The sequence below is a fragment of the Diplotaxodon limnothrissa genome, linkage group LG7 (assembly GCF_057381915.1).
Source record: "Diplotaxodon limnothrissa isolate DT_005_m linkage group LG7, D_limnothrissa_male_GT1.1, whole genome shotgun sequence".
NCBI classification, from domain to species: Eukaryota; Metazoa; Chordata; class Actinopteri; order Cichliformes; family Cichlidae; genus Diplotaxodon; species Diplotaxodon limnothrissa.
Window position 1 is genome coordinate 17,504,093 of NC_140602.1, and position 26,481 is coordinate 17,530,573.

Sequence of the window (26,481 nt, forward strand, 5' to 3'; positions counted from 1 at the left end):
CCTGTTTGAACTCATCATCTGTATAAAAGACACCTGTCCACAGCCTCAAACAGTCAGACTCCAAACTCCGCCATGGCCAAGACCAAAGAGCTTTCGAAGGACACCAGGAAAAGTATTGTAGACCTGCACCAGACTGGGAAGAGTGAATCTACAATAGGCAAGCAGCTTGGTGTGAAAAAAATCAACTGTGGGAGCAATCATCAGAAAATGGAAGACATACAAGACCACTGATAATCTCCCTCGATCTGGGGCTCCACGCAAGATCTCATCCCGTGGGGTCAAAATGATCATGAGAACGGTGAGCAAAGATCCCAGAACCACACGGGGGGACCTGGTGAATGACCTGCAGAGAGCTAGGACCAAAGTAACAAAGGTCACCATCAGTAACACACTACAACGGCAGGGAATCAAATCCCGCAGTGCCAGACGTGTTCCGCTGCTGAAGCCAGTGCATGTCCAGGCCCGTCTGAAGTTTGCCAGAGAGCACATGGATGATACAGCAGAGGATTGGGAGAATGTCATGTGGTCAGATGAAACCAAAGTAGAACTTTTTGGTATAAACTCAACTCGTCGTGTTTGGAGGAAGAAGAATACTGAGTTGCATCCCAAGAACACCATACCTACTGTGAAGCATGGGGGTGGAAACATCATGCTATGGGGCTGTTTTTCTGCCAAGGGGACAGGACGACTGATCCGTGTTAAGGACAGAATGAATGGGGCCATGTATCGTGAGATTTTGAGCCAAAACCTCCTTCCATCAGTGAGAACTTTGAAGATGAAACGAGGCTGGGTCTTCCAACATGACAATGATCCAAAACACACCGCCCGGGCAACAAAGGAGTGGCTCTGTAAGAAGCATTTGAAAGTCCTGGAGTGGCCTAGCCAGTCTCCAGACCTCAACCCCATAGAAAATCTGTGGCGGGAGTTGAAAGTCCGTGTTGCTCGGCGACAGCCCCAAAACATCACTGCTCTCGAGAAGATCTGCATGGAGGAATGGGCCAAAATACCAGCTACTGTGTGTGCAAACCTGGTAAAGACCTATAGTAAACGTTTGACCTCTGTTATTGCCAACAAAGGTTATGTTACAAAGTATTGAGTTGTATTTTTGTCATTGACCAAATACTTATTTTCCACCCTGATTTACGAATAAATTCTTTACAAATCCTACCATGTGGATTCATGGATTTTTTTATTCACATTCTGTCTCTCACAGTTGAAGTGTACCTCTGGTGCAAATTACTGACCTCTGTCATCATTTTAGGTGGGGGAACTTGCACAATCGGTGGCTGACTAAATACTTTTTTGCCCCACTGTACCTGCACTACACTTGTTTTTTTAATTCTACCAAAGTACACTATTTAGATTGAGAAAAGTTTATATAATTATTTAGCCTTGTTGTGCAAACAAGCCTGCATAACTTAATAAATATAGAATTTGAAAAATAACAAACCTAAAAAGAAACACTAGGTACGAGATACATGAGTACCTATGATACGGTGATACTTTTGGTAAACGACCATTTGACTAACATGTCTGTCTCACCTGCTCTTGTTCCATCTCTTGTCCTGTGGAGGTGGCATGGCACAACACAGAAGAGCCACCTCCACAGGACAAGACTCAGCAGTCCATCTGCATCTTAAGGATAAAGGACACTCTTTCGAGGATGCCAATGTTCACATTTTGGACAGAGAGGACAGATGGTTTGAAAGAGGAGTGAAAGAAGCCATCTATGTCCACTGTGAGCGACCATCTTTGAACAGAGGCGGGGGTTTACGACACCAACTCTCTGCCATCTATAATCCAGTTTTGAGATCCCTTCCCAGACGCCTTAACGCCCACTCACATCCTGGGCCATCTGACCTCAGGAATTCGCATGATAAGGTGGGGCCAGGTTTCACAATGAACACACCCGAAACTCTGGCTGATTGGGACCCACACCCAGGAATAGAGCAGCTGCCAGAGAATTCAACATTAATGAATCAATGGTACAGAAGTGGAGGAAGCAAGAAGAATGAGTTTACCGTATTTTCACGACCATAAGGCGCACTTAAAAGTCTTAGATTTTCTTCAAAAAGTACGGCGCGCCCTATAGCGCAGTGCGCCCTGTGTGTTGTAAGGAGGACGTAGTAGAGAACACCATGAGAACGCTAAAGGGTGAAGTGTGGGCGTTGATCGTATATACCGGACAATCGCACATACCTGTATAAAAGGACAGGTATGTGCATTATGTGGAACATCGTTGTTTTAACAACCCTGAAAATGGCAAAGAGACACGCTTATGAAGCACAGTTTAAACTGAAGGCCATCAGCTATGCGGAGGAACATGGAAATCGAGCAGCGGCGAGAGAATTTAAGATTAACGAATAGATGGTTTGCAAATGGACGAAGCTAGAAAACAAGCTCCGGCAGGTCAAGAAAACGCAGCTGAGTTTCCGCGGACATAAGGCGAGGTGGCCCGAGTTGGAGGAGAGACTCGAGCGGTGGATCATCGAGCAAAGAACGAGCGGGAGAAGCGTTTCGACGGTCACCATTCGGCTAAAAGCAGTTTCACTAGCTGAAGAGATGAACATTGAACATTTCCAAGGAGGTCCGTCTTGGTGCTTTCGTTTTATGAAACGGTGCCATTTTTCCATCCGGACCAGGACTACGGTAGCGCAGCAACTTCCAGCAGATTATAAGGAAAAGCTGGCCATCTTCCGCTCCTACTGCAGCAAACACATCGGCGACAAAAACATCCAGCCCAGCCACATCACAAACATGGACGAGGTCCCGCTCACTTTTGACATCCCGGTGAGTCACACTGTGGAGAAGAAGGGGACCAGCACGGTAGCGATACGCACAACGGGGTATGAAAAGTCTTCTTTTACTGTTGTGCTTGGCTGCCATGCTAATGGACAGAAACTGCCGCCTATGGTGATTTTTAAGCGAAAGACTTTGCCTAAAGAGAAGTTTCCAGCAGGAATCATCATTAAGGCAAATGAAAAGGGCTGGATGGATGAGGAAATGATGAAAGAGTGGCTGAGGGAGGTGTATGTAAGGAGACCAGGTGGTTTTTTCCACGCATCACCATCGCTCTTAATCTGTGGCTCTATGCGTGCCCATCTCACAGCCGATGTGAAAAAACTAGTGAAACAAATTAACTGTGAGCTTGCTGTCATTCCGGGAGGCCTGACAAAGGAACTCCAACCGCTGGACATCGGTGTGAACCGCCCGTTCAAAGTAAGGCTGCGAGCGGCCTGGGAGCGATGGATGACCGATGGAGACCACAGTTTCACCAAGAGTGGAAGGCAGCGCCGGGCGAGTTACGCCACAATTTGCCAATGGATTGTAGATGCTTGGGCTAACATGTCTGCTGGCACTGTTGTTCGAGCTTTCGCAAAAGCCGGCATCATTTCCGAGGAGCCGCACGGCACGGAAAGTGACTCTGACAGTGAAGAAAGTGAACTTGGCATGTTTGATGGAGATTTAGCGCAGCTGTTCAATTCAGACACAGAGGATGAGGACTTCGATGGGTTTGATTGATGATAAAAATGTGAGTACCAAACTTTGTTTTGCTCCTGCTTTATTTTTAAATACACACACTTGTATGCTTGTTTGTTGTTGATGATGACGATTGCTGGTAATAAAAATGTGAGTACCAAACTCAGTTTTGCTCCTGCTTTATTTTTAAATATGCACACTTGTATGCTTGTGTGTTGTTGATGATGACGATTACCGGTAATAGAAATGTGAGTAAGGTACCGAACTCAGGTTTGCTCCCGCTTTATTTTTAAATACGCATACGGTACTTGTATAATCCAGTGGGCCTTATGTGTGTGTTAAATACAGTAATGGCACACATAACAGACTGCGCCTTTTAGTACAGTGCGTCTTATGGTCGTGAAAATACGGTAATAAAGTTTGATTTATCTGACTGCTTTGTTTCGCTTAATGTGCCTTATAATCCCGTGCACCTTATGGTCCGAAAAATACGTACTGCACACTGCAGTTTAATGTTGCAAAGCACCTCTTTTTAACTTCAGTGGATATTATACATGGTTATGCTCAGGATATGTCAGCCCATTTCTACTGGAAATGCCTTTTGGTTAAACTTTCAGCAAGGAATTTGCATTTGCACTGTTACATTTTTATAAAGCTTTAATGTACATAAAAACCAGCTTCTTGTTTAAGTGAAAATAAATAGAAGGTTGTCTTTTTGCGCTAGTAATGTTGTGGAGTTGTATTTTGTCTCGCATCAATTATATCGTCAGTTATATCGTTATCGCAAATTTTCAAATATATATCGTGATAAATATTTTTGGCCATATCGCCCTGCTCTAACAGCAGATACTGTTAGCCTTTTTCTTTGTTGCTCCAAGGTAAGAGCTGAAATGTCCTTGTTTCGCATCATCCAGGTATTTGAGCTTTATGAGTGTAAAGATATGTGGAAGCTTCCCAAGAGACTGAACACAAATACCACTTCATGATCTATACATTTGGTTGTATTTTGAATTCAGCAACATAGGAGGACAAATTTAGACTAAATGATTAGAGTCTTTCCCAGGCCATCCAAAAGACGTAGACAGATTTATGGCTTTTCTCAACAACAATGCGCCATTTGATGACAAATAGCCTCATAACATTTAGGACACAATTTACTGGCACTGGGCATTAATTAAAATTCTAACAATTAGACTAAATGACTAGTAAGCCTGATACTGATTAGTGACAATAGTGACAATTAATCAGCTAGTTGACTAGTCACACAGATCCCTAATCCAAACATCCTAGCTGTCTAGACCTAAAATTTCTGAGGTGTAGCTGAAACTGGAAAACCATTTAATTTTAAAAGAAATTAATTCATATATTATTCATATTGTATGTTTGAAGTAATAGTAATGTTAGAACCAAACCTGAAATGTACTTGCCTCATGAAGCTCTCCCAGTGGCTTTAAAGAATTCAGTGTTTCACTGGGTTCTTTCTGTTCACTGGAATCAAGCGACCCTTTTTTGTGGATTTGTGGATGTGAAGTGACTGACTGTAGACAGGTGCTGGAATTTTTCAGTGACAAATCCAAAACCACAGAATCTTGATTCAATATGGTGTCATCCTTTTGGCTGAGGTCCAAAGCATTTGACAACAAAGGGTCTGAAGTGTCTGGTACACTTGGGCAAGAAGCAGCAGTGTCTTTATGCTCAAATATAGTTAAGCCAGATACAACTGCACTCGTCATTCCCAATAAATCATTCTCTTCTGAGCAGGAGTACGCAAAATTTGACTCAACGTGAAAAAGGCGTGGTGTTGACCGACTGTAAAACAAGCCTATCCACATGTGGACAATTAGCCGCACCTCTTCATTAGTGTCTTGAATGGAGAAATCCCATGGCCTGTTGAAGATATCAAATTGTACAAAGGTTAGCTACATAACGACATCTGAAGTAAATGTCAGCGCTATCAAAATAAACAAGAATAACTTTTGTCAACATGTTTAACTTTATGCTGACATATTACTGGATAAATAACTGTGTACATACCCATGCAAAGCTCGAACAATAGTTTTGTCTTTTGGATCGCTTGTAAACTTGCTGTCCAGATTAAAGTCATAGTTTTCTTGCCAGTGTCTTGTGATCTTTATACATCCTTCCATATTAACAAAAGTACGGGAGTATCTGAACTTTTGTCTGCAAGCCATGCGCTTTTTCAGATATTCTGGTGTCCTGTCGTATTCACTTCTGTCTTCTTGACCAACAGAGGGCTGTAGTGTTTGAAATCCATACATTGTCTGGTCATGGTGCAGAAGTCTCGAAGAATCACTTACAAGGGATGTACCTGGCAAACCCAATAGTAGAGAGGAAGATGGGGGCAATGAGTAAGCATGTTCTTTAGATACCAAACCAACGAGTTCACCGTTTACTACAAGGTGGCTTGGTGCAGGAGACTCATGTGGCTGAGTGGATCTATCAGCAGGCTGTCTAAGCAGAGCATGAAGAACTGACTCTTGTTCAGCACTGGTAAGGTCTTTTTTAAGGTCAGACTTCTTCAAACTTGTCTCAGGTTTTCTCTCAAATGATGGGTTTGGTTGTGGAGGGGCCTGGTCATTATTGGCACTGAGTGCCAAGTCAGCAAGTAAGTTCAAAGCATCTGCAGGTGAGTAAGCCCTGTTCATTTTTTCAGTCTTCCTGACAGAATTATCGCTAGTACAGTCTTTGTTTTTGAGTTTTTCACTGGCAAAACAAGCTGGAGTTTGAAAGTGCAACCACCCTGTGAAGACAAAACAGAGAAGAAACAAGAGAAACAGCATGAAAATAAAATGTAGCACATTGAAAGCACTTGAAATATACCAGTCTATTATCATTACTAATTTGTCACCAACATATTAAGTATGCCATTGTTTAGAACAAAGGTGTTGGTTTATTTAGCCAATAATGTCAACCCTCTGGAGATTGATAGGGCTAGCAAAAATGCAGCACAAGCAAAAAGGAGCAAAAGCAAACTAGCTGTTTTCACACAATTCCTCAATTAAACGAAGCACAAAGGAGGAAACATTCGCATCAACTGCATTCTCACTACTGTGGTTTATACACTGAGGTGCCCAAGTACAATGTATAAGAGATAAAACACAGGGTGACCACTTCCTAGCTTTAAATTCCCCGTATTATTATATACAGATATCGCATTAGGCACCTGGCAGGTTAAAGATTGTTTCATGTTTCGTTACATTAAGCATTTGTGTTCTCACATGCATTTAAACTAGGTAATTGTGACAAAAGTTCAAGGTTGCTGTGTATGTGTGAAAACAGCTCACAAGTTAGCAAAGGCTTTGCAAAGTGCAGAAGTAGCATGCAGAGGACAGTTATGGGAATGACAGAGTCAGGAAAGGGGTTAGTTTGTCCTGTACATGACAGAAGAGATTGCACATATCAGACAAAAAACAAGCGTTCCACACTTTATAATTACAAAAACATAACTTACATTTCTTTTTGATACATTCTGCAGAGATGCTTTGGTGCTTTTTGAGTGTTTTTATCCTGCCCCGTCTTGTAAAAATTGATGAAGCCCTATGCAAGATTTGAGGTTGCTTGTCCTGAATCATTTGTTCCTGTGTCTTTGCTGTGTCCGTCTTTTGCTTGGAGTCCTGATCCTCTGTTTTTTTCAAGTTCTCCGGTATCACTTTAGGGGTCAGGCCAAGGGCAAACGCAAACAAAGGGTCAACTGGCTGCACCTTTTGAACTTCCGTGACCACAGCATTGGTGGTTGGGGTATTTTTATCATTACATGTCAGCGCCTCAGACTCAGTGTCCGCTCCTTTGCTCTTCTTGAGACAAGGCTCAGTGTCCCGAGGAGTATTTGGAGCTGTGTCCTCTGTCACAAGATCCGTTTTCCTCTTTCCTCTTAAAAGTACTGATTTTAGTTTCCTCAACAGAAATTCACTCTTAGTTGGGCACTTTTCAGGGGAGAGGTTCTCAGAGTGTTTTTCCTGAACTGCTTGTGACGAAACACTGTCTGTGGGTTCATTATTTGAGGAATTACTTTCTGGATTCAAAGGCAATGAACTATTACCATAATTTGACTCCCTTGAAATTTTCTTCTCAGGATTAACATCACTAACAGTGACGTTCTGAAGATCATTCCCACCCTCCACTATGTTAGCAGCCTGCATGTCTTCCACTGCTGTCTCTGGAGCAGTGCAAGACTCTGGATCCGATTTGACCACGTCATCAGCATTCACTGGGGCATCAAGCAACATTTTTTCAGAGCACTCTTCATTTTTGTTAGACTGGAGCTTATCCTTCAAAGATTTAATTTGATCAACAAAGTCTGTAGAGCCGTGAGGCACCAAAATCTTTCCACATTCACTGATGATTGGTTTAAGGTCCCAGCGCTCGGTTTTCCTTCTTAAAGGGCAATGCTCAGGATCTGTTTTTTTCTCTTCTGCTATGGGTAAAGCAACCATAGCTGATCTTAGTTTTCTATTTTTTGGAGATAGTTTTCCACATTTGCGCTTACGCCGTTGTAATTTCCTCCAATTTGAAGGATTACTCAGCTGTGGGTGATCTGGTATTTCCTTGGTGTGTTCATCCTTCAGACTGTTTACATTGTCATTCTCCACTGGTGTTTTGACTGTCTGTAAAGTAGACGGCACAACAGAAGCTTTAGATGCTTTTTTCAATCCCCCAGAACCTCCTGTGTGTAGTTTAAGTTTTGTTTCTGTGAAACTAGTGACCTGAGGTATATTCAAAAGCTTTTGAGTATAGCCAGTCTCATCACAGAGAGAGTTTACTTCTGCTGCTTGTAATTTTGCTCTTAGATTTAGAGTCTCATTGCTGACACTTTGTTCTGCAGAAGTGATGCTGACAATCAGCTCTGCAGGAAGGTCATCTGATGTAGGAGGAGTGAGATTATTTGCCACCACATCATCAGTTTTGTTCAGTTCACTGAGGTCACTGGATTTTTCATTGTCTTTGGAAGAAGCTCCCAGTTGCAAATCATTTGGAACCACATTATGAGGCACAAATGCTAAATCATCTTGTGCTCCGGTACTTGTTGTAACATTGTCTACAGATGTCTCAACATTTTCAGAAGATTTCAGGTCTGATAATGTGTCTTCGAACACTGTATTAACAGGGTCTGTCAACTCCTGAGGTGCCTCCTCAGGAGACGATATACAGATATAGACATCATCATCAAGATCTTCTCTCCTCCGCTCCTCTTGTCCAGCTGCAAGAATTTCTGAAGCTCTAGATACTGGCAGTTGGAAGGAGGTTGGTCTGCTCAGATATGACCTGAAGCTCTGCATTGCCCCATCAGTCCATTCAGGGGACGAGTACAGGTGGGTATCCGGCACATCATACTGAAATGGAAACATGCTGACTTCCCGAGAAGGACTTGACGTCAGACCAGGATTTATCAGTGCAGTGTAACTCTGCATATGCTGAGCCAAGACTTCACACAGTTCTTCACTTGGGTCGATGGGCGTTTTCTCAGCTTCACCCTCAGCATAGCTTAGTACAGGCAGAATCCGGAGGATTTCTGATGTCATAGAAGGGTTCTTCTGTCCAAATTTGGTATCTGTGAGAAATCAAGCCAGAATATTTGTTTAGTATCTGCTCTTGTAATTAAACTGCCTTAATGGCAAATTAAGCTCTAATAAATGCTAGTTACAAAATTTAGAATGATTTAATACATTTATATTCAGTGTTTAATAAATGTTACAATGACCTCTCATTACAACTCGAGGATCTGGAAACACAAACAAGCCCTGCAGGACTTCACTTGCGCAGGACCAAGCATCTAGGGAAGAAAAGAAATTTGTGCATGATATGTAGCTTTCTAAACAAAGACAAAATTTTGTTATGCAACTGACAAAACAGTATACTTAAACCATTTTAAGTCTTACCATCATATGAGAGAAAATGGGACGAGTGCAACAGGATAAAAAATCCACCATCTCGCAGCAAAACAACGAGAGCCTATGTGTAAATAAGTAATGGTTTTTGGGTGTTAGGTAAGTCACACTCAACCACATACTGTCAGCTGCATATAAGAGAGCCTAATATTTTATTGCACTGGAAATTTCCACCGATGAAATCATTCACAGTTTAGTCTATCAACAATAAAATAGTTTGTGAACAGTTTAGCGCTCAATTAATTGCTTTAGTTGTTTCATAAAGAGTTTGCTTGGTCCTCTGTGTTTCATATTAGATTGATAGTAAACAAAAACTCACAAGATCTTTCTCTTTGATGTCCCACAGAAGCTGAACAAGTGAGTTGGTTTCTTCTGCCTCAGTAGAAACCAACTCATACAGACTGCAGTACAAGCCATCCAGAAAGACTGAAAGACAGCAAAATGCCACATTTATTAATATGTTTACTTCCCCAAGATTTTACCTTTAAAAATAAAAAAATAACAACAGCACACCTTCACCAGTGAAGCAGGTTTCAAAAATAGCCCTTGGTAACAGCTGTCGTAGATCTAACATCGAAATCACCCAGTCAACGTTCACCACTGGTGGTCTTCAACAGAAAAAAAAGTGAAAGCACGTAAAATAGCTTAATGAAATCTAAATGTTCAAAGCCAAATAAGAATTAAATCTCCCTTTTCTATGTGCACATTGAACTTACAGCTTGGCAGGTAGTAAGGCCCCTGCTTTAGACCTCAGCCCAACATTGCATAACTGCCTGCCGATCTGAAGCTCACCTCTCCAAGGCAAGTAATGAAAAACTGAAATGATTTAATACAACAGCAAAAATGTTATGCATGAAAAAAAAAATGCAATTTTCAGTAATGATAACAAAACAACAACAAAAGCACGTTCACTTGAAAATTGCAATAAATATCTATTATGTATTTAGTCATGTATGAAAAAAATATAAAAAATAACAAAAAAGATACACCCTCCGTCAATTATAAGGTTTTCATAATAGAAATATTATCTAGGTTAAGTAATTAGGTTGAGGTGTTTTTCCGCCATTTTGTTGTAGATTTACTGTTGTACTTGTAGTCATTGTCCTGTTGATTGACCTAAGCTTTAGCTGTCCGAAAATTGGCCTCACAGCTGACTCAAAAATTATAATCCTGCCACCACCATCCCTGATAATTGCTAATAAGGTATTTGTACTGAGACGCTGTGTTTGTTTTTTCATTTGATTATGGCTAAACATCTCCATTTTTATCCATGTCCCAAGGACAATGTTGCAGAAGTCTCGTAGTTTGTTATGCTACCACGCTCTTTTGAAAGAGAAGAGGTTATACTGGTAACTCTTCCAAACAAGTCTCTACTTGTTTTTTTCTAATTACACAGTCACAACCTTAATAACATTTAACTTGCTATCTGAGGCCTGTAGGGTCTGCGATGTAACTCTAGCTTTTTTTTGCAGTCTCTCTGACCATTGCATTGCCTGACCTTGATGTGAATTTGCTGGAAAGAGTCCACCACTGGAATGACTGCTCATTGTCTTGAATGCTTCCCACTTTTGAATAATCTTTCTTAATGTACAATTGGAAATCACCTTAAATCCCTTCCCAGAAAGATGGGAAGCAAATAATCATCATTGCTGATATCTTCTCTGCATTATGTTAAAACACATTTAAATGTTTTTAAGGCGTTAACACCTTTTGTCCCTTTAACATCACAAGGTCTAAAGACTAGTACCCTTTCTTGTCCTAATGTCAAAACTTATGATGCGATTGCATTTAAGCTACGTCCAGATGAACAGAATCAACTTTTGGAGATTGCATTTATGCTCTAATTTATGGTCTTTTGTGAGTGTGTCTGTATACACTGGATCTTACAGTTTTTTAATGTTCTTATTCTGTGACCCTCCTATTTTATGTACAGCACTTTGGTCAACTCTGTTGTTTTAAATGTGCTCTTAAATAAGGTTGGTTTTCATAGGTGATTTATATGGGGATATAAATGGGGTAGGTGAACTACATAAATGTAAAATATATGTAACAAAACATATTCTACAAAAACTAAACAGAACCCTCATAAAAGTGACCCTCCAGCTCCTTGAGAATCTAAATTACGTGTAATCATAATCCCAGCCTTTACTTACATAATTTTTTCTCCTTGCTGAAAAGAAGAAAAAGAAAAAAGTCAGTATGATTTTAATAATCTCACATTGCATGGAATGGTATCGGACTAGAACATGAAGATTTAAAAAACAAACATGTATATGTGATAATAAAATACCATTTCTCCTGAGGTGATGCTATTGTTGCTTTGGTATCCGTATATGAAAACAATACAATAGCAAACGGACAAGCAGCACTGGGAGATTGTGCTGTAGCATTGCTTCCACCATCTAGCAACTCATACATGTAACACTGCAAGACAGAACAAAAAAGGTACTTGAACAGCCTGGTATGCTTTCATTTTTCTTTTTGAACATGCACTTATTCATAAAAGGAAGTAACTAAGCAAGGTTAAAAAAAAGAAAACAACAACAACAAAACCACCCCACCACCGGAATGCTACAATACTAATAACAGAGGACTTGTTAAGTTGACATTTATCAATGATATACCTCAGGCAAATCAATTAGCAAATGAAAAGTTTTTTTTGAATGTGCTCCATAACCCCCCCCCCAAAAAAAAACAAACTCATTAAATGAATATCTATATAGATAGGGTAATGTGTAAGGAACAAAGGGATGCCACATCCTTTGATGGAAATGAAAATTATCAACCAACAGACTGCTAAATTCAAAGACACCCCCAAAAGTGAAAAACTGATGCAACACACTCTATACATTGTATGACCCCCACACCCTTGCATGCCTGACAATGTTGGGGCATGCTACTAATGAGAAGATGGGTGGTATCTTGGAGGATGTCCTCCCAAACAAAATGCTCCGAAATGTTGTTCTATTAGACTTAGGTCAGGCGACCCTGTGGGCCACCTAATGGTATCAATTCCTTCATCTCCAAAAACTGTCCACATACTTTTGGCACGAGGCCAGGCATTGTCCTGCACTATGGAAAATGCCAATTGGTGAGCCCAATTGGCATAGAATACCAACACTGTGAGCACAAGGCCCACTAGAGAAAATTCGGGCCTTCTTGGGATTGTGCTGGAGGAAAAAGCAAATGGTAATGGCATGTATTGATGTGCCATCCTGAAAGAGCTGGACTACTTGTGCAACTACTGTGGGATCCAAGTATCACCTCATGCTGCCAGTAGTGCCATTGACCTATCCTAACCCAAAAAAAAAAAAAAAAAAAAAAACAGTCAGAAAAGATGAGGAGGGGAAAAACATCAGTGGCCTCCATGTGTAAAACCATTCCTCTTTGCGGATTGTCTCGTAGTTGCCCCTCTAGTGCACCTGTGGTTGATTTCATTAACGCCTAAGCAGCTGAAACTGATTAACAACCCAGATCAATAGTTTAATTGACTTGATGCTATATTCTGATTAAAATATAATATATATCCTTCAGAGAGAGAGAGAGAGAGAGAGAGAGAGAGAGAGAGAGAGAGAGAGAGAGAGAGAGAGAGAGAGAGAGAGATAGATAGATAGATAGATAGATAGATAGATAGATAGATAGATAGATAGATAGATAGATAGATAGATAGATAGATCTGGGCCATATTATACCGTTCACGGTAATACCGGTATAATGTTAGGCAACGATAGGAAAATGAAATATCGCGATAGAATATGAGTAAAACGCGCATGCGCAGTGCCTTTGTTTTCATACGCACATGGCCGATTGTTGAGTGAAACAGATGAACCAGAACTGGTTTGTAAAAATGGTGCAACTTCAGTGATGTGGAACTGGTTTGGTGTTTGTCCGTCAGATACACGACAAAGCACATTTTTTTGCAGAACATGCAAGCGGCCGTCGTTATTGTCGTATTTGTCGGACTAAGATGCTCTTAAATCTGGGAGTAATCTGGGTCCTAAACTCCGTACGCTTCAGGTCAAACGAACACCGCAGCATCACTGAGAGTTAAAAACTGTCTAAATTCTTTCATCTTTAATAAAACGATCAGCTTTGCGGCTTTACCAGGTGTAACTATGAAGTTTAACTTCCAGGCATCCATGAAAACAAAATTTATTACATTTAACGGAGTTAGAAGTTAGCAGGAAGCTAGCGGAAGTTAGCTCGCTAGTTTCGCTAGTTACCTAAGCATGATATAGCATGTTCTGACTGAGAGATTTCTGAAAAAATTCAAACGTACAGCTCTGCTATCACTTCCAACATAAATGAAGACAGGAAACTAAACAGCAGTGACGTTTGTAGGGTTACTGTAGTTGGGCTAGCTGGTATATAATGATGTGCTACGTGATCGCTAGCGACACAGCTATGTTAGCATAATATAAACAGTGAAGCTGGAGGACGAACGCTAACACTTTTCCACTTATAAAAGTTAACGTGAAGGTTCCTCATAGTTAGAGACAAATGCAAGCGCATGGCAGGATGCTGTAAACGGACCAAACTTCAGTCAGGAGAACAACTGAGATAATCCATCCACAATACAAGGTTAGTCATTCATATACTGCAACAACATGGGAATAGAGCAGCTGCCAGAGAATTCAACATTAATGAATCAATGGTACAGAAGTGGAGGAAGCAAGAAGAATGAGTTTAATAAAGTTTGATTTATCTGACTGCTTTGTTTTGCTTAATGTGCCTTATAATCCCGTGCACCTTATGGTCCGAAAAATACGTACTGCACACTGCAGTTTAATGTTACAAAGCACCTCTTTTTAACTTCAGTGGATATTATACATGGTTATGCTCAGGATATGTCAGCCCATTTCTACTGGAAATGCCTTTTGGTTAAACTTTCAGCAAGGAATTTGCATTTGCACTGTTACATTTTTATAAAGCTTTAATGTACATAAAAACCAGCTTCTTGTTTAAGTGAAAATAAATGGAAGGTTGTCTTTTTGCGCTAGTAATGTTGTGGAGTTGTATTTTGTCTCGCATCAACTATATCGTCAGTTATATCGTTATCGCAAATTTTCAAATATATATCGTGATAAATATTTTTGGCCATATCGCCCTGCTCATTCATTCATTCATTCATTCATTCATATATATATATATATATATATACATACATACATACATATATATATATATATATATATATATATATATATATACATATATATATATATATATATATATATATATATATATACACACACACACACATACATACATACACACACACACACACAGAAACTTGTTTACCTGGGTTCTCTCAAATGCAAGGAAGGAGCTGGTTTGTGCAGATACTGAAGGGAACTGTTCGGACACATGGCAGTCCAACCCCACAGTGGGTGCTGTGAAATTCTGGGTATAGTTTTCTGAAACCCTTTTAACTTTACCCTGTTAATAACAGAGAATAACAACATTTTTGTGTTTATAACAGCAGGAACAATCCTTCTAGAAACATCCATTTCTTTTTTCAGTACCTTTGTCAGCCTGATGATGGCGATGTAACCAGATTTCCCATGATACCAACGATTCAGATCCAAACAATCAGAGTACATCGATATGTAAACACCTTTAAATACACAGAAAATTTAAACTTAATATGTTTTCAGTCAAAAATAAACACAGTGAGGTTCAATTATTTGTAATAGGACTTCATAGACAACTATCATGGTGAAGTCATAACTCTGAAGTCGCTGTCTGTCACTCCCAGAGTAATACAACCACACCTAGGAAAATGAATGTCTCACACTTCCAAGAACACACCTCATTGAACAACAGTCTGACTGAATTACCTTAGGTACTGCAGTAAACACTAAATTTCAACAGACCATAACGGTAACATTTATCAGTTTAGAATAAAATAAAATCTAGTTACATAGTTAAAATGCAATAACATGCGTTTTCCTGCTTATGGTACAAGTAACTGAGTCAGTTTTGAAAAAGAAAAGAAAAGAAAACTTCATAGAAAATGCTTGAAAAATAGTGACATACTCAAGAGCAAGTTATAAGGCGAGGTAGACAGCCACAAACTAGTCTAAGAAGTCTGTTCCGTCTTGTACTTTTTAGACTTTTTTAATTAGGAATGTCAAGTAACAAACATGTCGAGAATTACAACATTTATGAGAGAAAGGTCATGAAAAAAAACCTATTGCACAACTGCAAGTCTGCACAGGATGTGCAGCAAAAAAAACAAACAAAAAAAACCACTGGCTGAGTCGATAACATGTGACACACTGAAGCTGTTGTTTTAAAGTGTCAAGCCGGTGCCATTTTCTCCTACAGTTCACTGCAAAACAGCTCCATAAAAACGGACTTTGACCAAAGTTTGCTCTTGATAACTGCTACTCTTTATCACAGTCCGTACTGGGCCCCGTGGGTGTCCCAGCAGCATTTTAAACTGGGAGTTTTAAGGCTAAACAGAGCTAACAAGAATACAACTCGCAGTGCAAAACAGAAAGAAATGCCACAGTCTTCCTTAAACACCAATATCCCGAAAACCTCATGTAATGTATAGTTTCTGTTTCACACATTCTTTCACTTTCATTTGTATACATTCGGGGCTTTAATTTGCTTTCACTTTCAAAACAAGGCAGCACTGGACAAACAACATGGACTATTCTTTAGCTTGATCTGCAAACATGAAGGACAACTTATATCTGGCCTTTAAGGTAAAATCCTGCTTATTAGTATTGTTATAGGTTTACAGCTAAGGAATTTATTAGAATAAGATTTTAACGTTGAGTTTTAACACATAGATATCATATGATATCAGGCTCAGACTGAGGGAGGGAAGGACACGGTGGAGGATAAAAAATACATGTATATATATATATATATACCTTTAGAAGGATCTCCCAGAGTTGTACATGTGCTATTTCCAGTGAGCACACCGGTTTCTCGGAGTGCGTTAGCCTTTAAAACAAAACAAAAAAAAAGGAGCACGGTATGAGGATTCGGTTGATTGTGTGCGTTTTCTCAGCTGTGTCTGTGACCTCCAGTCTGTACCTTGTTGACATCGTCAAAGAGCAAAAAGCCATAGGACTCCTCTAGATCCTCGTCTGAATACCCAGCGTCTCTCCTTTTTGCTCGGAAGGCATTGTACTAATACAAAACAAATTTTAAAAAAAGAAATAAGGAAATCAGAATAAAGGCTGTGCTTCATGTAAGAGCAGTTCCTGTTTCAGGCATGAGAAATTTTACCCTTGTGGGATTTCTTATGAGCTCAAAAGAGGGGAAATCTTCAATATTATATGTATAAAAGAGAAACAAAACCCACCGCATGTGTATAAGATACCATCTGGTGGGGTTTAACGACCACGTGTTATTTAAATGTGGTTATACTGGGGCTATATAAAAATCTACTTAAATGCTGGGGAAAGACTTAGACTAACCTTTTCTTCCAAAGTTGGATTCTTTACCAAAACAGCAGACTTGTATCTGAAACACTGCTTCGACTCATCATACAAGTATGCACGTTGAAGTGGAGCCAAGATACTGTTTTTAAAGATGTCAGAAGAGTCTGGCACAGGTATCAAGACACCTAAAGAAAGTGGACAGAATGCAAACATGAGCGCAAAATCCACGAGAGACTGGAAAATTACAGGCAACTGCGGATTGGATTTCAACCAAGGGGAAAAAAACTCTCCGAGCTGTTTCTCAATCCTGGAACAGGCTGTCCCCATTGGATATCCTTATCTACGCATTTATTTTCAGTTTTAACACATAACATTAGCAGGTGTCGAGTAAAGCAGGAGAAAAATCTCCCACCACACGACTTTTTTTTTTTAAATCTTGAAGTGAAAGTCGTATAAGTGGTGCTGGTGGGGGGAAAGGGCTCATCACCTTTACTCGAGGCACCACCATTCCCACTTTCCATTGCTTATGAAATCTGTCGGCCTCCCTTTTCCTTTCGCTGAAAACTGCTCTCCCCGGATTCAAACATCACAACTCGGTAATTAGATCCCATGTATCCCACGTCAGATAAACCTTTCAAAGTCACTCGAGCTCCTGTCGCCGCCGTTTCAATAGACATATTAACACGAAAACCAGGAAGTTAGAAAATAGCTGTTTGTCCACAGCACGTAGAAGCAAAAATATCCACGTAGCTTCACGTTTATCGTTTCATAAACAACGCGTCTGTTTACTCATGAAAGCCCCTCAGTCCTCCACATGCCTCCTCGCGTGGGGACTCGGCGTTACTGTCGTCGGTTTCAAAAAGGAAACAGAAACCTATCGAGGCGAAGCATCCATCTTGAAAGTCTACACCGAACTGTGTTCGCAAGGCAGCTGCTGAAGCTAGTTTGCGCCTGCGGCTCACTTCTCCTGTGTGTGTGCGTGTCCGGTTTTTCCTGTCCCTTTCCCTCCTCCTCGCGAAGAAATACTGATTTATAACAACAAACAAGCTAACACCGTGGGGTTATATTTGAACGCTAACTCGTTATCAACTGGTTTGATGGGTTATATGGCTGATTGAACACCGTAACACGGTTTAGATAAACTACGGGAGGTGCGGGGGGAGTTATGGAGATTAGTGCTAACACGTCTTTAGCACGTTCCCATGAAATTTGGTTTCCTGGAAAATCCTGTTTACCAAATGCACAGGCAAACTCACGGTAACTTAACTAATCGCTATAAAAACTAGTGGAAATGTGCAGCTGCCTGTTTAGTAAAAATAAATAAAATAAAGGGGGGGGGGGGGGGGTCGTGTTCTGCATGAGTCTATTTAAAAGGTTTTCTCTGTATAGACTGCTATGTTATGGTGGGCAGCTTCGCCTATATCGCTATCAAAGGTTACAGCACCTAACTAATAACCTGGTTTGAGTACCTACTTCATTGTGATTTTATTTTATTTTATTTTTTTTTTACATGGAGTGGGACATTGCTCTAAGTCCATAGTTCACCCTTTGAGACACATGACAGCCTAGTTCCTCTGCACATCTGTTTGTTCCTCTCATTATGCTAAGAGCATGTGCAGTGCAAGTTAACACTGTGAGCTGAACAAAAACAAATATTTGATATGTTCCTTTATCTCGAAATAGCCTTTCTGCATACTGGACAAAGACACAGCTTCCTAGTTTGAAGAGTCAAGCCAGTGCAGACGTGCTTCGAACCTGCATTCTTTTTAATGGCCACCTGGGGTGATAGCTGTGGTTCCAAAAAGACTTAGACTATTCCAAATAACTTGGATCTTAGATGTCAGAACTCGGGAATGGCATCAATCCTGAGTTAGCGTATTCCAGAAAAAGTGAGAAAAAAAAACAGTATTTATTTTTCCAGATATCACAATAAATATGGCATAATACTTACTTATGGGCGACCGTGGCTCAGGGGGTTGGGAAGCGTATCTGTAACCGGAAGGTCGCGGGTTTGATCCCCGGGCTCTCTGTCCTGGTCGTTGTGTCCTTGGGCAAGACACTTTACCCTACTGGTGTTGGCCAGAGGGGCCGATGGCGCAATATGGCAGCCTCGCTTCTGTCAGTCTGCCCCAGGGTAGCCACAGCTGCCCTGGGGCAGACTCCACCAGTGTGTGAATGAATAGTGGCATTGTAAAGTGCTTTGGGTGCCTTGAAAAGCGCTATATAAATCCAATCCATTATATTATTACTTTTTACTTAAAAACACTGATGCATGGATAGAGCCTGGTTTTACAGTTTTGCTACTGTTTATGGCCCATGCTACCATGTTGGATTGTTAACGTCAGGTTCAAATTTTGGTTGGGAACTCAGAAATTCTGACTTCTCACATCTGACCATTGCAACATCTCCCTCTGTATAATCTGTAAATCTCTGAGCTTCTGTTCTGATATAGAATTAAAAAACAGTGTTAAACACTGATACGGCTTTACAGCTGTGTCTTCAGCCAACCTTTGGTTGCAGCAACACAACATGCCAGGTTGCAAAAATTGAGATATGCAGCACTGGCAGAAGTTGTGGCTTGTGACAGTGGATGCGACGCCAATCAAGTATGCACACAGGCCTAGAGGCCTATCTGTGACTTCTTCCTCTTTGTGTTTAACGGCGGTTGGCAACCAACGTAAAGGAGCATTACCGCCTCCTACTGTTCCGGAGTATGGGTCAGACTTACAGCTTAAGATAACCTTTATTAGTCCCACACGTGGGAAATTTGTTTTGTCACAGCAGGAAGTGGACAGTGCAAAAGTTATGAGGCAAAAATTAGAATACAATAAGAATAAATACAGTACACAACTGTACAGAATAGAATAAAATAAAATACTATATACAGTAGAATAAAATAAAATAAATATACAATAAGATAAAAATAGAATACAAATACAAATACTATATACAACTGAGTAAAAATACAACGATGACAGAAAGGATTATTGCACTTAGTATTATTGCATATGTATGGATGTGTGTGCTTGATCAGTTAAAGTCTTTATTATGGAGTCTGACAGCAGTGACTTACAATCTGTATCCAAAAAAACAATACAAAACCAAAAAAAAAAAGACCCTACACTCTTTCATAAACACCTATATCCTTCAGAAACCCCACCAGTTCCCTCACCTGTGCCCTACTACCCTCCAACACACAGATTAAATTCCTCAATTCCCCGCTCCTTCAATCTATTCTGCAGAACTTTCCTCTCCACATCATAACCCTTGCACCGCAGTATTACATGCTCTACCATCTCCTCCTCCTCCTGGCACACTCCACAAAGCCCTGTCTGATGTTCTCCCATCATCTGCCTCCAAACAATACCTTTTGCTTCAGATCTGCTGCTTTTAATTTCCATCTCAGTCCTAGTTAGTCAACGCTCCTTTTGCCAACCTATCCACCTTTTCATTTCCACTGATTCCTACATGAGCTGGCACCCAAAGAAACTGAATATTGCCACCACAACACCTTATTCTGCTTATAGTCTCCAGAATAGTATACAGCATACCCTGCCTTGTCTTCGAACAAAATGATTGTAGACTTGAAAGAACAGCTGCCGAGTCAGAACACACTACCACCTGCCTGATTTTTGAACACTCTACCCATTTCAATGCTACCAAAATTGCTACCATTTCAACCGTGTACACTGCCAGTCCATCCGGAGTGCGTCTGTTTATTTCAATATTTTTTGACGGAACTGCTATTCCAAACCCTGTAATTCCTGTATCTGGACTTTTAGCATCATCCGTGAACACATGAATACACTCAGGGTATTCATTCAAGCTGTGAAAATGAAATGCTGAAACAAGATCGACTCTTCCTTTCAATTTTCTCTTCAGATCCAGCAAGTACCAGTGCACAGGAGGGGTCTCCAGTAACCATGAAGGAACCACAGGGAACATTCCTGCAGGACATATTTTAAGTTCATACACTTGACACTCCTTAGCCCACTGATTCCCCACCTTTCCAAAATGATCCTTCTGACTTCTTCCATACTCCCAGAATTCCAAAAGTACCTCCTTTGTGGGATGTGCGTCACCATGACCACCAAGATGAACCCAGTAATTCACAGACACTTGCGTCCTCCTAAGATGCTGGACATTATGAACAATGCTGGGCATCCTCTGCACACGGCCATTAACAACCAGAAGAGTCTGTTCAGTGACAGGTTGCTTCTCCCAAAGACAAGAACTAACAGACTTAAAAACTCCTTTGTCCCACACGCCATCAAACTGTTTAACTCCTCTCTGGAGGGGAGAGGGAGGGGAAACAGGAGGACAAAGGAGGGGGGAACAACTAAGTTGTAGTGCCTCTTCACCTCACTGTGCAATACCTTTGTAAATAGTCAACGGTGCAATAGACTCAATACTTGAAATGTGCAATTCACTTGTATTTTTATTTTTATTCCTATTTATTCTATTTATCCCCTTCGTATATTTTATTTATATTGTCTCTGTATTTATATATATGTGTGTGTGTGTATATATATATATATATATATATATAATATTCTGTAACTCTGTAACTTCTGTCGGTGCTGTGCATTTTTGGAAATCGAATTTCCCAGAGGAACCCACCCGAGGGATTAATAAAGTTCTATCTAATCTAATCTAATCTAAAGATCTAGGGGCATTTCTCCCATCTCCACCTGTAGGGCACTGACTGGAGACGTTTTAAAAGCTCCACAGCACACTCCAAGGGCTTCCAATTGCAGAACATCCAAACATCTCAACACAGAAGGAGCTGCTGAACACCCATAATCGAAGACCGATCTAATTAATGCCTGGTAAAGTCTTTTCAAAGCAGAAGAGCTCGCTCCCCAACCCCTCCCAGCTACACACCTCATAACATTAATAACTTTTTTGCATTTGGTTTCAATCTGGTTAATATGCTCCCTCCCTTCATATCAGTCTTGAATCAAACACAACACCTAAGTACTTAAAAGAGCTCACTTTCCCAATTACCTTGTCATACAGTTTCAATGTCAAAGTCTCACTCACTTTTCTTTTGGTAAAGAACATCATTTTTGTTTTTTCCACTGAAAACCTGAATCCCCAGTCAAATCCCCACTCAACCACCAACAGCCTCCTGAACCTTGCCCACTAGGTGCTCAATATTTCTTCCTTTTTTTCCATAACATACCATCATTAGCAAACAAAGACCTCCTAATTCCCTCAGGAACATCAGAAAAAACATCATTGATCATTATAACAAAAAGCAGGGGACTAATCGCACTGCCCTGTGGCGTTCCATTCTCAACCGTGCACTGACTAGAAATTGTAGACCCAATTCGCACTTGGATCTTCGTACCAGATAAAAAGTCTTGGATCCAATTGAATGTCCTGCCACCAATACCCAACTTATGCAACTTGATTAAAAGCCCATCCCTCCACAACATATCATATGCCTTTTCTATGTCAAAAACACTGCCAAAACAGACTCTTTATTGGCCTGCGCTTTCCTAACAACATTCCCAAGTCTAATAATAGCATCAGTTGTGTTCCGAGCTGTCCTGAAACCACTTTGGTAATTGGCTAAAGCCCCTTTTCTTTCCAGCTCAAAGGACAGTCTTGCATTATCATACGTTCCATTAACTTGCACACATTTGATGTAAGAGCGATTGGTCTGTAGCTATCTGGTTTAGATGGATCCTTCCCAGGTTTTCTTATTGGCACAATAACAGCCTCCTTCCAAGTACTTGGGAGCTCACCCTTAATCCAAACTGTGTTAACCAAACACAGCAGTTTATTAAGCGCTTTCGTACCAAGGTTCTTCAAAATTAAATAACAATTTTGATCCTTTCCCGGGGCTGTGGGCTTCGTTTTTTGAAGTGCTCTCACCATTTCCTCCCGAGAAAACACTGCATCCAAACTACTGTCTATGTGTGCCTTTCTTACTAAATCCTCCAAATACCGTGTTTTAGTTTGGCACATTCTGTCTTTTCCCAACACTGATATGTTATCAGAGCTATGAATCTTAGCAAAAGTTTTCACCATAACCTCCACTTTTTCCTGAGCTGTTACAAAGTTCTGTTGGCCTGAAGATAGAACTGGGTAATCCCATTCCCATTCTTCTGACCATGCCCCAGACCTCCCCCACTGGAGTGGTTCTTCCTATTTTAGAACAGAACAACCTCCAACTGCTCCGCTTTGCTTGTCTCACTGTTCTTCTGACCACTGCCACTGCTTTTCTGTATGCAATCAGAGCTTGTTAAGGTTTCTTTGGAGAAATTTAAACACCTTGTTTCTTTCCTTTACAGCAATTCGACATTCCTCTGTCCACCATGGCACCTAAGTCCTACTTTCCTTACCTTTACTGGTTGGGATTGAGGCCTTGGCGGCTACCATAAGTACTTCAATAAACTGATCATTCATTTGATCAACGCTACCAGACTCATCAACCTTATCAATCGTTTCCTCACATAATTTTTGAAATTTTGTCCAGTCAGCCCTATGAAAACTCCACTTCTTATGCACCTCTCTTAGAGATACCTGTATCTTCCCTCCAACATCACAGAAAGCAGGATAATGGTCACTGCCTATGGTAGTGTCTGTTCTGATGGTCCACTGACTTATTCCTGCAAGGACAGTTGAGACTAGAGTTAAATCCAAAACTGACTCTGTTCCATTAACAACATTACATCTGGTCCCCCTACCATCATTCAGGCACACCAAATTGCATGTATCCATCAATTCCTCAATTACCTTACCATTTTTATCTGTGTGTGTGCCTTCCCATACTCTGCTATGGGCATTAAAATCCCCACACCAAATAACTCTACGACAGTCACTTCCTTCAATTGAACGAAGACACGGCAGCTCCAATCTGGCGCAAGGATTGTAGAAATTCACAATAAGATTTGGTTCATTCCTGTACCAAACGTCAATAGCAACATACTCCAAATCATTGCCTTTACCCAGGAGTCTATATGGAATGTCTTGTTTGACAAACGTTGCACACCCTCTCCCTCCACCACGGTCCCTGTCATTTCTTATTATCTTGTAACCATACAACACAAAATCCAAAGAAGATTTAAGCCAAGATTCCTGTACACAAATGACATCTGGTTTAACATCAAGTAGTTTGATGAAATGCTTCAACTCTTGGCCATTGACCTACAGACTCCTTGCATTCCATTGAAGAATAAGTACCACGATTACGTAAAAGAACATCATGTTTCCTGACTTGACTGATAATTGAGGTTGTTCCTCACTTCTTCCCATGTCAGTCCTACTAACCCCAAGTGGTTAATTGCCGCCTTAACAATGAGCTGAATTTTCTCCTGCTTAGATCTCACATCAGCTGTGGTGTTTATCACTCCTGCAATGAATGTAACCAATGCCATCTTATCAATAACCACACTATTTGTGTTGATCCGGGTAACTCTTTGATCCCGAGATGCACCCTGTCCTGGGTTGACGTTGACCTGTTCACTCACTCTCATCACCCTCACTGCTTCAGGATAGGAGATCTTCTTCTCCACCCTCACTTTTTGAATATGATTTTCTTGTTTCATTCTCTCACATCCAGCATACGCAACACTGTGACTCCCACCACAACTACAACACTTTGGTTGAACTCCATCTCCACATTTCCCATATTTGTGATCTCCACCACACTGAGCACATCTCCTCTTTTCCTTACAGTTTTTCGCTAGGTCTCCAAACCTTTGACAGTTAAAGCACCTCAGAGGTTTTAGGCATTGCTCCAACCAATTTTGCCAGCAGACGCCACTGCCATCCGTCCTCTCTCCTTGATCCACCTCCCCTACCAACAAAACACCCTCCAGCCCTCACAGTATCACAAGCTTTCAAAATCAATCTCACCTCCGCTCTTGCGACAACATTTCACCCACTCTATCTGTGACTTTCTGGCAGCACCCACTCATGAGGGAAGAATGAGTATTTCCCAACTGGCTGGAAGAAATCCTCCTTGTTAGCATATTGCTGTTGTCCCAGTTTGCATGGGAGTAACAGACGTGTCTACGGACACGTTGCAAACCAGTTGTGCCTTTTGAAACAAACTGGTGGCAGCACTGAGGAACAGCTTTTACTCTGAAGGTGAACCTTTTACATTTCTGGTTTGCGTTAAACTTTTCCACGTTTTACTATTACTGGACTAGTAGTTTTCGGGGGGGTTTTTTCTTCCAAATATTTGTAGTACATGAAAAACTAATGGCAACCACGGTTATGTTACTCTCTCATTTTGGGAAAACATGAATAATTTTGCCATTTGAAGTGCTAGAAAGTATATTGTCCAAAATATTGTCATGAGCTAATGATTTGTGATTGACAAGTCATTAGCCAATGCAATTTCAGTCTGATGTGCCCTTCTTCATAACATAGGGTTTCAAAACAACAAAATGGCAAAAATGCTCATCAAAAGGCTTCAAAACAAGACTTCACTAACCAGTTTGCAGCTGCAGAAGTAGCTGTCTTTTATAGATAAGATAAGATAAGATAAGATAAGATAGAACTTTATTAATCCCTCGGGTGGGTTCCTCTGGGAAATTCGACTTCCAAAAAGCACAGCAACGACCAAAGTTACAGTTACAGAATTGTTATATATATATATACACACACACACACACACACACACACACACACACACACACACACACACACACACACACACACACATATAAATACAGAGACAAATATAAATAAAATATACAAAGGCAAGGCAAGGCAAGGCAAGTTTATTTGTATAGCACAATTCAACAACAAGGTGATTCAAAGTGCTTTACAGAGACATTAGAAACAAGAACAAATAAAAAGCATGATTTAAAATTGATTAAAACAAGCAAATAAACTAACTAACTAATTAATAAACAAACAAACAAACAAACAACAGTATATAAAATCAAAACAGATAAAATCAGAGATAAAATCAGTAGTTAAATGTAAGTTTTGAAATTTAAGCTTAAAGTGTGGATTTGGTGCTTTATTCAAATGCAGCTGAGAATAGGTGAGTCTTCAACCTGGATTTAAATAAACTGAGTGTTTCAGCTGATCTGAGGCTTTCTGGGAGTTTGTTCCAGATATAAGGAGCATAAAAGCTGAATGCAGCTTCTCCATGTCTGGTTCTGACTCTGGGAACTGATAAAAGACCGGATCCAGATGACCTGAGGGATCTGGATGGTTCATACTGGGTCAGGAGGTCACTGATGTATTTTGGTCTTAAACCATTCAGAGCTTTATAGGCCAGCATCAGAACTTTAAAGTCTATCCTCTGACGGACAGGCAGCCAGTGTAAGGACCTCAGAGCTGGACTGATGTGGTCCACTTTTTTGGTCTTAGTGAGGACTCGAGCAGCAGAGTTCTGAATGAGCTGTAGTTGTCTGACTGATTTTTTAGGTAGACCTGTAAAGATGCTGTTACAGTAATCAAGCCTACTAAAGATGAATGCATGGACTAGTTTTTCCAGGTCCTGTTGAGACATCAGATCTTTTATCCTTGAAATATTCTTGAGGTGATAGTAAGCTGACTTTGTTATTGTCTTAATGTGTTTTTCTAAGTTTAGGTCTGCATCCATCACTACACCCACATTTCTCGCCTGGTTTGTGGTTTTTAGATGTATAGATTGAAGTTCTCTGGTGACCTGTAATCGTTTTTCTTTGGCGCCAAAGACTATTACCTCAGTTTTGTTT

General features: G+C 40.5%; 1 protein-coding gene across 1 annotated transcript in view; it reads right to left on the minus strand.

The window, feature by feature from the left end:
- tasor2 (transcription activation suppressor family member 2) overlaps positions 1-17,804 on the minus strand; it is a 31,804-nt gene extending 14,000 nt beyond the window's left edge. The window contains exons 1-16 of the mRNA XM_085359364.1: positions 17,277-17,804; positions 16,826-16,974; positions 16,440-16,535; positions 16,274-16,346; positions 14,912-15,003; positions 14,688-14,825; positions 11,677-11,810; positions 11,540-11,556; positions 10,103-10,202; positions 9,900-9,994; positions 9,706-9,812; positions 9,378-9,450; positions 9,200-9,271; positions 6,953-9,049; positions 5,515-6,241; positions 4,908-5,367 (exon numbers count right to left, since the gene is read on the minus strand). Of these exons, the coding sequence (XP_085215490.1) occupies positions 4,908-5,367; positions 5,515-6,241; positions 6,953-9,049; positions 9,200-9,271; positions 9,378-9,450; positions 9,706-9,812; positions 9,900-9,994; positions 10,103-10,202; positions 11,540-11,556; positions 11,677-11,810; positions 14,688-14,825; positions 14,912-15,003; positions 16,274-16,346; positions 16,440-16,535; positions 16,826-16,974; positions 17,277-17,310 (4,464 nt within the window). The 5' untranslated portion in view covers positions 17,311-17,804. The remainder of the gene's footprint in view (positions 1-4,907; positions 5,368-5,514; positions 6,242-6,952; positions 9,050-9,199; positions 9,272-9,377; positions 9,451-9,705; positions 9,813-9,899; positions 9,995-10,102; positions 10,203-11,539; positions 11,557-11,676; positions 11,811-14,687; positions 14,826-14,911; positions 15,004-16,273; positions 16,347-16,439; positions 16,536-16,825; positions 16,975-17,276) is intronic.
- Between the last annotated feature and the right edge of the window lie 8,677 nt (positions 17,805-26,481).